This window comes from Myotis daubentonii, chromosome 10 (genome assembly GCF_963259705.1).
Source record: "Myotis daubentonii chromosome 10, mMyoDau2.1, whole genome shotgun sequence".
Taxonomy (NCBI): domain Eukaryota; kingdom Metazoa; phylum Chordata; class Mammalia; order Chiroptera; family Vespertilionidae; genus Myotis; species Myotis daubentonii.
Genome location: NC_081849.1, coordinates 75,179,951 through 75,192,709, shown reverse-complemented (window position 1 = coordinate 75,192,709; position 12,759 = coordinate 75,179,951). Strand labels below are relative to the sequence as shown.

At 38.3% G+C, this 12,759-nt stretch overlaps 1 protein-coding gene across 1 annotated transcript in view; it reads left to right on the top strand.

The window, feature by feature from the left end:
• The window catches only part of LOC132211142 (T-cell receptor gamma chain C region DFL12), a 34,931-nt gene extending 24,283 nt beyond the window's left edge, over positions 1-10,648 (top strand). Inside the window, exons 4-6 of the mRNA XM_059655728.1 lie at positions 4,665-4,986; positions 7,669-7,718; positions 10,044-10,648. Coding sequence (XP_059511711.1) covers positions 4,665-4,986; positions 7,669-7,718; positions 10,044-10,186 — 515 coding nt within the window. The 3' untranslated portion in view covers positions 10,187-10,648. The remainder of the gene's footprint in view (positions 1-4,664; positions 4,987-7,668; positions 7,719-10,043) is intronic.
• Positions 10,649-12,759: the final 2,111 nt, after the last annotated feature.

The following is a 12,759-nucleotide window of genomic DNA, read 5'->3' as shown; positions in this document are numbered from 1 at the left end:
CCCACTGCCAGGAGCTTTAAGCTGAACTTGCAGCAGGAGCTGGAAAGATGGCAATTTGAGGCTGAAATGTCTGGTGAAAGCGTGGAATGCTAGTAGTGCTGTTTGTTAACTGGGGAAAGAGCTATTTGTTTTGAACAACATATGTGAAGCAGCTCCCATACTGACCTCATATTATTAGGCTTTAGCTAATGTTCCCTTTGATTTTCTTAACACTGAAAATGCAGATAAGACAAGACAAATTAGTTCGTTAATTAAGGTTGTGAAAATCACACTTCTGATGATGATGGCTTTGAGAATTCCAGACATAGTAGAGCAAAGTGGGATGCATTGCCAGGGATTTAGCTTCCACCTCAAAGTGCTGAATTCCTATTAGTAGGTCCAAGGCTTGGTCCCATGAGATTAAAAAGTCAGGTTACAGCACAAAGTCATCACAATCAAATGGCTAATAATTATTATAATTGCTTATTTCCATAGCATTTTAAATCAATTGCTTTTCAAATCTTGTTTCATTTTGGTCTCACTTTGACACTAGCAGTGATATCAGACTGACTGGCACTAGCATCATTGTTTTCAGATCAATAAAGCATCAGAAACTTGAATTGACTTTGTTTGCTCAGCCACAGACCTTGTAGGAGCAAAATGAACCAGGATCAGAACACTGATCTCTTGAGTTGCAGGCCGTCCTAGTTCCACTAGAGTTTGAAAAACTCAGAGAAGCGAAATTAGTCTAAAGTTTTTGATAGTGGTTGAATCACTGTGGAATTATGATAGAAAACTCTTCGGTGATGGAACAAAACTTACCGTCACAGGTAGGTATCAATGCAATTTTTCAAGGTAATAGAGGGAGGCAAGAAACAATGAAATTGGAATAACACTAAGACTATTTAGAAAGAACAGCAATGTGATGGGGATTAGATGCAGAAATCTTAGAGATTATAAAACAAGTCCTCAAAGGCACGCACAGACAACATTGTGCAAATATCGTAACAAGACTTGGCTTTGGTGTACATGTGGACTTGCACAAAAGACTCATGCATAATGTATGCAATTATCATGGAAGTGCTTGGCCCCAGGATAAAGTTTATTATTATTGGTCAGTTTTGTGAGTGGACACATTTCCTTGTCTGATGGTGGAAGGGTGTTGTGGAAGAGTCTGGGCTTTGGGGTCAGGATGACATGGAGCTCTGGCTCCATCACTTACTGCTTATATGAACTTAGGCAATGACTCTGGCCTCAGTTTTTTAACTCATAAAGTGTGATAAGTATGTATAGAGGATTTGTATGAGAAGCGATTGAGATGGTGTGAATGAAGTCCTTGCACATTGTCTAACATATAATAGGTGCTGAATAGGGGTCCCCCAGTTCAAATGTAAAGGAAAATTGTATCTAGTATGAAGAGTTGTTTGCAGCAGTAATATTGACAGAGCATAAATTCCTCAGAGAATTAAGCTGTGTTTCTAACTACTTATAAAAAAATTACTTTGGAGGTATTCTTTTTACCATCGCTTGGCAAGAAAAATGAGATTAACATGTGTTTGTTTTTAATTTTTATTATTGACCTATGTGCTTTAAATCTTAACCCTTTATCTTAATTGATATTATTACTAATACCAACATTTATTGGCCCTAAAATTTATAGCCAAAAAGTTTCAGCTTCATATTTATCAAAAGAGTTTAAATGCATACAGAAAATGGTCAATATGTAAAGTCAATTAAATATAGTTAGAAACTTCATAAGTTTGGAATACAGATATAACCATAAAATAGCTATAACTATGTATTTGATAAAATTAAAAAATGACAAGAAAAAATAGAGAACATTTAATACCAATGTAAGTTTGAAATATCATACTTTCAATTGAAAATATAGTTGACATTTACATAGAATTTGGTAAATTTGCATAGTATTGCTGCATCTTAATAAATTTAAACAACTCAGGCAATTTAACTCAGACATATTATTTGATTATAACTACATAACTGCATTGGAAGGCTTATTTATTTATTTACTAGAGGCCCGATGCACAAAATTCGTGCAAGAGTAGGTGTTCCTTCCTCCGGCTGCCGGCACCGGCTTCCCTCTGGAACGGGGACCTGGGCTTCCCTTGCAGCCCCGGCTTCATCCAGAATGTCATCCGGTCTAATTAGTATATTACACTTTTATTATTACAGATTTTTCTGGGTGATCTTTTGCATTTTTATTTCTATTATTGCTGATAAAATAATATAAGTGAACTCTCATTTTTTTAAAATGTTATTTCAGCTAGATATTGTTTTTTCTTTTTTTGGGGGGGGTGGCCTTATTTATTTTTTGAACTGATTTCTTTTATATAAATCATGAACAAGATTTTGACCATAAAAAACTTAAGTTTTACAAAGAATGTTTAAAGAAAAAACATGTAATACAATTATCCAACATATAGGTACTAACCATATATAATCAAGTACACTATATAATAGTTAACTATTACATTAAGAAAGATATGGAAGTTCAAGATTCATTTTATCTTGAAAAGAATGATGCAAAGAATCTAGCTAAGAAAAAGGGACAGGCAATAAAAATAGTGTGTTTCCACACAAAAGCATTTCAAGCTTATCATTTGATTTTCAATTTCTTTAATATAATGAATCAGAAGTATTACTATGAAGAAAAAAGTTTCTAAGATGAAAATTAGATTCTTTAATATATTGACTAGAGATTAAAATTATGTAAATATATTGTAAAATTGGAAAATTAATATTATTTTATAAAGGATGGTTTTTAAGTTAAAAATAAAATATACAGTTGGAGAAATATAGAATATAAATATAAATATAATATATATTACAATCAATAAAATATTATTGCACTAAAAGTAAGATATATAAAATTAAAATAATTATAAGCACATTAGGACTTAGTTATGTTTACAACATGATTTAAAAACCCAACATTGTTTGCTTACTGATTTAGTATAAAAATCGGGAGCTTTGCCTCACAGTTAGAAAGTCTTAAGAATTTTTTTCCTTTTCTTCTCAAATGAGAAATCCAATTAATTTTTCTTAAAAAATTGCCCATGACTTATTAAACTAACTCCAAGCTAGCCCAAAGAGAATACAGTAAGGAATTTGTGTTTTAATCAGAAATAAAATTGGAAAGGGTTTTAACATTTATAATTTCAATCATTAGATTAATAATAAATATGTAATCTAGTAACATTCCATCATGCCTTTGTAAATATATGATGTTTTGTTATATAGTCTGACATTATATCTTCAAGAAACTCTAGAACCATCGCTTTTAACATTATCCCACTTGTATATAAATTTTATTCAGCAGATGCAAACAAAGAAAATGATGGAGCTCTAAAATAGCTCAGCAGCCTTATAAGGCAAATACAAATTTCATGGGAGACACTCAGAGTCAAAATATGGTGTATTTAAAATATGGTGTAATAGTCATGTTTAGACTTCAAATGAAATTCCAAAATAAAATGTGCTTTTGGTGAATCTTTTCAAAGGCGAAATAAAATTCTGTTAAGGGCATTTACTCGCTAGATTAAGATAAGTGTTTCTGAACATAATCAATGAAATTTTAATAGAAATTTTGGAATTATTGCTATTTTGCTTCTAAATTCAAGGCATCATAAACAATTTGGAGGTGCAGTTTTCAATACTGCCCTAGAAATCTGGAGTGGTTCAGATGTGAAACCTATTAGGAGAACTCAATTACTTCAGAACTGGGCATGAGATCCATATTGGAAGGTAAAAGAATAACTGGATAAAGAAGTACATCTGGTGGTAGATTCCCATTAAAACAAGTGACTGTGTATTGTCTAGAAAGAAAAGAAAACTTCCTCCTGGCATTTATTTTTATGAAAAAAAGATAATTTGGTATATTTCAGAATCGGTTAATAGAGAGTGACTTCCCACAGAGTTACAGAGCAGGAGACCGTGTGGCCAAAAAGAGCTTAAATTACAAAAGTCATAGCATGGGATAGGAAAGAACTTTATTTTTTATTTTTTATATTTTTAATTTTTATTGAACTTATTGGGGTGCCATTGGTTAATAAAATTATACAGGTTTCAAGTGTACAATTCTATAACACATCATCTGTATATTACATCATGCATTCACCACCCAGGCAAGTCCCCTTCCATCACCATTTATCCTCCCTGCACCTTCTTCTACCTCCCCTACCCCCTTGCCCTCGGGCAGTCACCATAGTGTTGTCTGTGTCTATTTTGGTTGTTGTTTATTTGCACTGTAGAAGCCACTAAGGATTCTCATCTGAAGAGAGATTATCTCTTCCCCTACCCCCCTATCCCCGTCATCCATCCTCCGCCTATGATAGCATGAGGGAGATTAAAACTGAGTAAGTTCACAAATGTTGGAGCGGTTAAAGGTCATCCCCCATTTTAGCACATGGAGAAGGAACACGGGCCAAGTTTTCATTCAGGCTGTGCCAGTGAATCGCTGTGACGTTGGGCGAGTTATGAAACCTCTTTTCACATCTGAAAATAAGAACAATAATAAGTGGCACACGCTACATTGTGGATGAAAGGCCATTGTAAGCACTGACTCAGTGGCAGCTTTCCTTCCTTTTACCGTATGCTAGGTTGTTCCAAACCACACAGTGTTTGTGCGTCTCTGATTCTTCATTGCTGTTCCATTTTCCCCACAGATAGAAGCTATGGTCCAGCGTATTACCCCAAGCCCACTATTTTTCAACCTTCAGCTGCTGAAATAAGCCTTCATCAGGCTGGAACACACATTTGTCTTCTTGAGAAATTTTTCCCTGATGTTATCAAGGTGTACTGGAAGGAGAAAAATGGCAATACAATTCTGGAATCTCAGCAGGGAAATACCATGAAGACTGATGACACATACATGAAATTCAGCTGGCTGACCGTGAGTGAAGAGTCAATGAATAAAGAACACAAATGTATCGTCAAACATGAGCATAATAAAGTGGATCAAGAGATTCTTTTTCCTGCAATAAAGAAGAAAGGTGTGTGTGTGTCTGTGTGTGTGTGTGTGTGTGTGTGTGTGTGTGTGATCTTCCCAGAACACTTTTGCCCCCAAAGGGAATGCCCCATGTGTCTGTCATGTACTAATACTAATTATAGTTATACTAGAGGCCCGTTGCATGAAAAGATTCGTGCAATAGGCCTTCCCTAGTAAAACAAAGACTTATATTTTTAATATTTATTTTATATATTTAAATGCCATTTAACAAAGAAAAATCAACCAAAAAAAAATGAGTTCGCGTGTCACCTCTGACACGTGTGTCATAGGTTCGCCATCACTGCCCTAGGCTCAGAACTTCAAGTCCTGAGTATTAACACAACAGACCAAGGTCCTGTAAGAAGGAACCGGTTGGATCTTTACCCTGTGGCTAACAAGCCCTTTCTAAGCAGTGGGAAATGAGAACGTCAGACGTGCTAAACCTTTGCTGTGTACCAGTCTTTATCTTACACCTGAGTTTCCTCAGAGACCAAGTCAGGTTCGAACACTTGCCGTGGCTTCCTTCTGAAGCTGTGATGAAGGACAAGTGAAATAATGTCTGGGAAACGCTTGCTCTCAAAAATATAACACGAATGTATTTATTCATGTATGTGTATTTATATCCTTTCCTAGAACTAGGGTAAGATTGCCGAAACAGCCCTAATTTTCCTATTTCTGTGGCTAAGAAACAGAAAGAAAGCAAACAGGCAAAGCACAAGTTTAATACAATCACCGGGCTTAAATGTCCTATTAGGTTTGGGTTTTTCCAGTGACCAGGGTTGACTATCGTAAAGGAGAGAAGGTTTTGGTTACTAGGTGTTTTACTTGGCGTCTAATTTCTGAAACAAATGTCTCCCTTGGGCGTCTCATGGCAACAAAGCTAACGAGGGTGTTTCTGTTCATGTCATTCTATGGCAAATTTCTAATGCTGTTTTTCGGAAGTTTTTTGCTTGTCGTTTTTTGTTCTGAAAATACAACATGGAAGCACAAATCAATGAAGTGATTTTGAAGAGAGAGAAAGTTTTCTCTCTAGTCCAAGTTTTCTAATCTAGTCCAAGTTTTCTGCCAGATTAGGAAAGAGAATTAGGATACACACGCGGATTTCATGATGAAAAGGTGTTACTTTTTTGTTTTTACCTCAATCAGTGCAGGGTGCTAAGAGATTTTTATTTATCTCTTAATGAATAAAGTCACTGCAAGGAAAATAAAGAGACTTTTAAGACACAGTAAAGTGAGTCCTTGGGGGACATTTTAACATCTACATGTGATTATACTAACATTTTCAATCCTGCGATTTGCCCCAAAGTCTATACCTCAGACCCAATTTTTTTTTTAGAGCACAGCAAAAAGAAGACCTCGTTTAGTGCATAAAATTGCATACCAGAACCACATCTGTATGGACAAGAACATATCTAGTAGAAAAAGGATAAGCCAAAGCAACCATTGCGACTATTTTCCTCCACCCAACGGTCAATGCTCTTTTAAAGAAATTTTGTCTTTGTATATATATATATATATGCCTTTAAAAAAACAAAACATTGTAGATAAACACAACTCTCACCTCAGGTTTTATATATTCAAATAACTATAAGTGTGACTTGGTTTATCTGAAAAGAATTGCCCTGAAATGCCAAGCTCCTGAGGTGAAAAGGTCATTTGCTAAGCATAACTACGACATCTGGAAGAGACGTTTTCGTGTCTACAATGGTGGGAGTATGTTGGTTCTCTATCGATTATTTCCTATTTCTATGGATTATTTTTACAGAGTACTTTCCACATGTTCTCTCCCATTCAATCTCCCACAACAGTCCTCTGAATGCTGGCTCTCCCAGTCACTGGTGTGCCTCTCAACAAGTCACTAATACTCCCTAAACCCCACTCCTCGTCTGTGACATGGGGCCCTCCAAAATACAACTCACTCCAGTCTTATAATACATGTGAAGCATTTGACGTGCACTGCGCCACACAGCCTCGCACAGGAATAATCACTTCGTAGACATTAGCTTTTATTAATACTGTTGTCATGTCCACAAACACAACTGCAGAAAATGATGTGGGTGAGCTGGGGATATTGGGGAAATGCATGATTTGGAAAGGCATGGCTTCGATGGGAAATTTGTCTAAACCAGACTCCTTTAAACATGTAAGATTCTGTTGTGGGTTTTACAATTAAGCAAATTTCTTTGGGTAGCAACTGTTCATGTCAGCAGTGTGTGCTGAAGACTGCGGAGCAGCTCCTTTTTCTGTTCATTTTTTTCCCATTCAACAAGTATTTATTGAACAGTTACTTTGCGGAAGGCACTGTGCTAGGAGCAATGAGTGCAGGAGGAAAACAGGTAGTCTTGGGTAGTGGCCTCCAGACAGGATGAAAAAGTTAAAATGTACCCTTCATGACCTTCAACATCTTCACGTGCAGAAACACAGTGTATGTATTAGGTCTACTGAATTACACAGTCTGGGCAACTATTCCTGGAATTGTGGGGCTCATATTTTTAATGGCTCTCTCTTCTCTGTTGGTAGATTCTTTCTTTCTTTCTATCTATCTATCATCTATTTATCTATCTATCTATCTATCTATCTATCTATCTATCTATCTATCTATTATCTATATATCTGTCTATCCAGACACACAGTCAAATAATGGTTATGAACAATTCATTAATAGTGCTCTCATTTCTTGTAGAGGCTGCTACTAATCATATAAGAGAAGTTTATCTGGAAGACAAAAGTGGTAAGTTCTTGCATGTTTGCCTTTATGTCATGCTGTAGCATTTTTTCCCTTCTGATCAACTTAAATTTTGAACTTCTCGGGCTTACGGTAGAAAAATCAGAATGGCTGGAATTTGCAGAATAGACTGAATGATATTTTAAGCAAATCCATCATTTCCTATTAGCTATCTTAACACAGTAAATGCTATATTTTGGTATTAGAAGACTGTGGGGTGTGGTGATACGCTCAGAATTATTTCAACACTGGATTTTATTCATCTGCATGACTTTTGTTTCTATTGATTAGGGAACACATACTATCAATATGCTTCTAGATTTTTATCTTTGGTCTGTGCTAGTAGTCAATTACATGAACTGACATTTACTGAGCAGTTCTTATACAGAAGGCGTAGTGTTGTGTTTTGAATGCATTTCCTTGTTCAATTATCATAATACTCCTGTGAAGTGGTAACTATATTTTCCACCATTTTACAGATGAGAGAGTGAGCTAAAATCAAGTCGCGTACACTGTGCCACACAGCTAGATCTGGGCTGTCAGCCCAGGACACCTGAGTCAAGAGTTCATAAACTTCCTCAGTTCTCTCTTCTTCCTTTATGAGTCGAGTCATTGAACAAGAAAGCCGAAAGCCAAGACCCCAGGTCACCGTGGTCGGCAAACCAGGGCTCGCGAGCCACATGCGGCTCTTCGGCCCCTTGAGTGTTGGTCTTCCACAAAATACCACATGCAGGCGCGTGGTACAGTGCGATTGAAACTTCGTGGCCCATGCGCAGAAGTCAGTATTTTGTGGAAGAGCCACACTCAAGGGGCCAAAGAGCCGCAGTTTGCCGACCACTGCCCCGGGACAGTGGATGCTTGGCTGGGGCGGGGCTGGGGGCAGTGCACGGGCTTCTGAGTACAACAGACTGGGCTTCAACCCCAACTCTGTCAATAATTAGCTGCACGAACATGGCTACTAACACTTTACTCATCTGCCAACCAGGAATACTTACACCTCACTCAGTTCTTAAAGAGATAAGGTCACATATGTGGAATGTCTAGCATAAGGTATCTCAGTTAGCTGGCATAGAATATGTACTAGTTTCTGGCCCTTTCTCCCTACAAATGCACAAAGAAAGCAACTAGAAGCACTAGCTCTAGTCCTGCTGATCTCTCCTCCATTTCCAATATCAAGGGGGCTCTGGACCTCAACCAAGACCTTCTCTGACCAAGGGCAGGAGTTCTGAGCACATCACCTCTTGAGGCCCCTTTCCACACCAAGTGCTAATAATTCTGGAATGCTGATGCTGTGAAGATAAAGCATGTCAAAGGGAAATTTCCATAGGAAAGGACGTGGCCTTGAGGTTCATTGAGTAGCAGTCTGGCTCTCCATCACAGTCGTCAATCATATCTTGACATCATATATTTTTTGCAAAACTTCAAAGGATATTAAGTGCAATTACCCTATAGTATCATAGCCCCAGTGAGAGACATTCAGGAAAGACAGGTGAGCCATCACCTCTTAAAGTTGCAGAGAATTTGGATTAACCACTTTCTTCCAGTTAACATAATGCCCTCTACTTAAACCTTGCACCCACCCCGTTGTGAACACCACCAAATTTTCATGGATTGTACCCTTGGTAAGTATCATATTGCATGCACATGTAATGCCTCAGATACTTCTAAATCAGCAACTCAACTTTATACTCATGCTTAACCCTTTGATATCTGGGGTATTATTTATTGTACTTGGAGATGCAGAATTACAGAGTAATTAAGAATGTGATCTGTAAATTCATGTTGCTGGGATTGAAATCCATCTTCTGGTACTTATTAAATGCATGACATCAGGCAAATTACTTCTCTCTCCCCAATTTTTTGTAAAGCAGGAATCAAAATAATAACCTCATAGGTTGTTGTAAAAATATATAAGATTAATGCTTTGCATACAAAGCTCTCAGAGTGTTTAGCGTTTGTTTAGTGGTTAATGAATATTGGCTATTATTAATTAGAGATATGGTAGGGGTGAAGAGATGCTAAAAGCTACTTGCCACAAATATTTTCTTCTCAGTGGACTCACTCATTAAAAAAGCAACCTTAGTTTTTAATATTTTGGAGCACTCTAAGTGAATTTAGCAGAGGTTGTTGGTTGACTTGGCCTGCAAGCTGTATTCTACATTGTCTTGTTGTTGTTGGTAGAGGTGGTAGATATTTGCTTATTTGGTGGTTGGTGGTGTGAGGGTGTCACTTTAATGAAGATCATAAGAAGTAAATAAGTGTGACCCCTCCCATTAATATTTCCTACCCTTTCAAAACAACAGGTGAAACTAATAAATTGACTTCTCCTAGATATACTTCAGCTGCAGCTCATCAATACCTCTGCCTACTACACCTACCTCCTCCTCCTCCTCAAGAGCCTGGTCTACTTTGCCGTCATTTCCTTCTGTCTGGTTCGGAGAACAGCAGTCTGTGACCATGGGAAGAGTTCATAACAGATAATGGCACAAAAGAATCAATGTTCTTTTCCTTATTTTATTTTTTTTGCTTCTGAACCTGTCTGCTGAGGATCTAGCTGGACTTTCTTTCTGGGTTTGGATGATTTCAGTTCACATGTGCCTTTTTCTATTATGTCATTTTTGTATAATGGTTTTCAAACCATTGGCCAAAAGAAAATTCCACTGTGTAACAATAACAAATTCTGCCATTACTCAGGGGCAGGGCCAAAGGGTACCCTTTAGCACCATCTTCCCATAATCCCCATCTGCTCCTCTAGCCAAGCCTAATAATCACGCCTTCTGAGTACAGACAGCACGCAGCCTCTAGTCACACTCCTTAGTGCTTTTGCACCAGATAACTGCCCTGAACTTTCCATTTTACACACCCAGAAGATGCCATATTTGCTACTTGAATTCTGTATTTTGTTTTTCATAATAAGACAATAAATTTTTTTAAAATCAAAAGTCTACTCTTGTCTGTGTACTCTAATTTGATGAAGCTAATTAGAAGTCCAAGATAAGAAAGACATGACAAATGAGGTGTCAAATGCAGTGTTGGTGTGCTGGTCCACACAACATTTCTAGTTCGTTCCCTGAGACGGTCGTTCTGATGCTTTCTCTGGGGCACTGGTTCCTAGGGGAGCCAGTGCCAAATGAAGGTGCCCAGCTTCCTCCTCTTTCAAAGGTCACCTCCTCTTTCAAAGGTTTGGTTTGGGAAATTCCAATGGCGACACTGTATCACCTGCCATGACTTGCACTGTGTGCTCAGATCTATACTAGTGTTTCTCAAGCATCAAGTTTCCTGACCCTCACGATCACCCTGTGAGAACTGCCCTGGCATTGGAGAGGCAGTGTGAGGGAGGGGTGAAGCACGTCGGCTCTGAACCCTAAGTGCCTGGGTTTGAATCCTGGGTCTAGCATTGCTATCTGAGTCCTCAGACAAGCTCTTTGAACTCCATGTGCCATAATTTTCTCATTTGTAGAATGCAGTTATGATGCCTGGTCTACTCGATTTGTGTGAATTAGTTGGGTTAATAATTTTCGGTACATGTAAGTCCTCAATAGCATTAGCAGATATTAGTAGCTCTACTTTAGAAATAATAGATCACATACACACACACACACACACACACACACACACACACACACACACACCCTGACAGTCATCTCTAATCTTATTTCCCTGCGGAGAGGTTAGATGTGGATGGAATAGTACCTCAGTGAGTTTCTACTACAAACCAGGCAATCCCATGAACCCTCTCAGAGCCTTTGGAGGTGGGTACAGTCCAAGTTTACAGACTGGAGAGATTGTTATCTGCTCCTGGTCACCATTTTGTAAGTAACAGTCATTTGAAGCCAGGTCTCTCTAAACTCAGAGCCGTATTTTGTGACCTAGTATCATGTGGCCTCCCCTTCACCTACTTTCAACTGGGAAAAGCAAAACAAACATGCACTGCTTCTTTACTACACACATCCTCCAAGGAGCCAGGGAGAATTTTCTTAAGGACTTGCAGGTGCACCTACATTTTCTCCTGGGAGAACCATAATCACTCCCTTGATTAGCAACAGGATGGAAATCCTGCCTTATTTTATGTGTCCCAGATTTGCAGCTACTCTTTTGGGGTGTTAATGAAGTGAACTGAGAGTCCCAGGCAGAGCAGGACCTCCGATGGTGCTCTCTGGGTCCCGAGATCCTCAGAATCACCGTGTAGAAGCCTCTGTATGTCCGTGGGCATTTCTGAGGTCGGAGGTGGGTGCACTTCCTTTTTGGTCCAGGACTTTTCCATCACAGCAAGACTGCCACACGGTGTGGTGGGAGGAACACTGGGCCAGAAGTCTCACCTCCCACTCCATAGTTAGAGCCTCAGTTACTTGGTCTGGCTCTAACTAGCTGTGTCATTTATTCTCTTTTAAAAATATATTTTTATTGATTTCAGAGAGGAAGGGAGAGATAGAAACATCAATAATGAGAGAGAAACATTGACCGGCTACCTCCTGCATGTCCCCTACTAGGGATCAAGCTCACAATCTGGGCATGTGCCCTGACTGGAAATCAAACTACAACCACCTGTTTTATAGGTCGACGCTCAACCACTGAGCCACACTGGCCAGGCTTTGACCATGTCATATTGCCTAAGTTTACCCATCTTTACGAGAAAATGTTCAATTTAAATAATTTCACATTTCTAGCATATTTACAGATTCAATGATTAATATCCTAATGTAGTAATAATAGCAAACATTTGCACAGTGCTTAATACCTAAGTATGTGTTAACATTTAATTCACACAAGAACCCTATGAAACAAGTACAATTATCTGTGTTCTACAGATTGGGAAACTGAGGCAAAGAGGGGACAAAGAATGTCCCCATAGTTAGCTAATGACAGGAAGAGCTTGGATTTGAACCCAGGAAGCCTGATTACCGGAGCTCTGCTCTTACATCTACATTAATTGCTGCTAGAGTAGAAACGGGTTAATTTTAGTTTCAATTAAGACAGGAAAATTTTCTTCCTTATTAGGCTAAGAGCTAATGAAGAGAACTACCTCTTTACCTGTCTATGCTTTCTC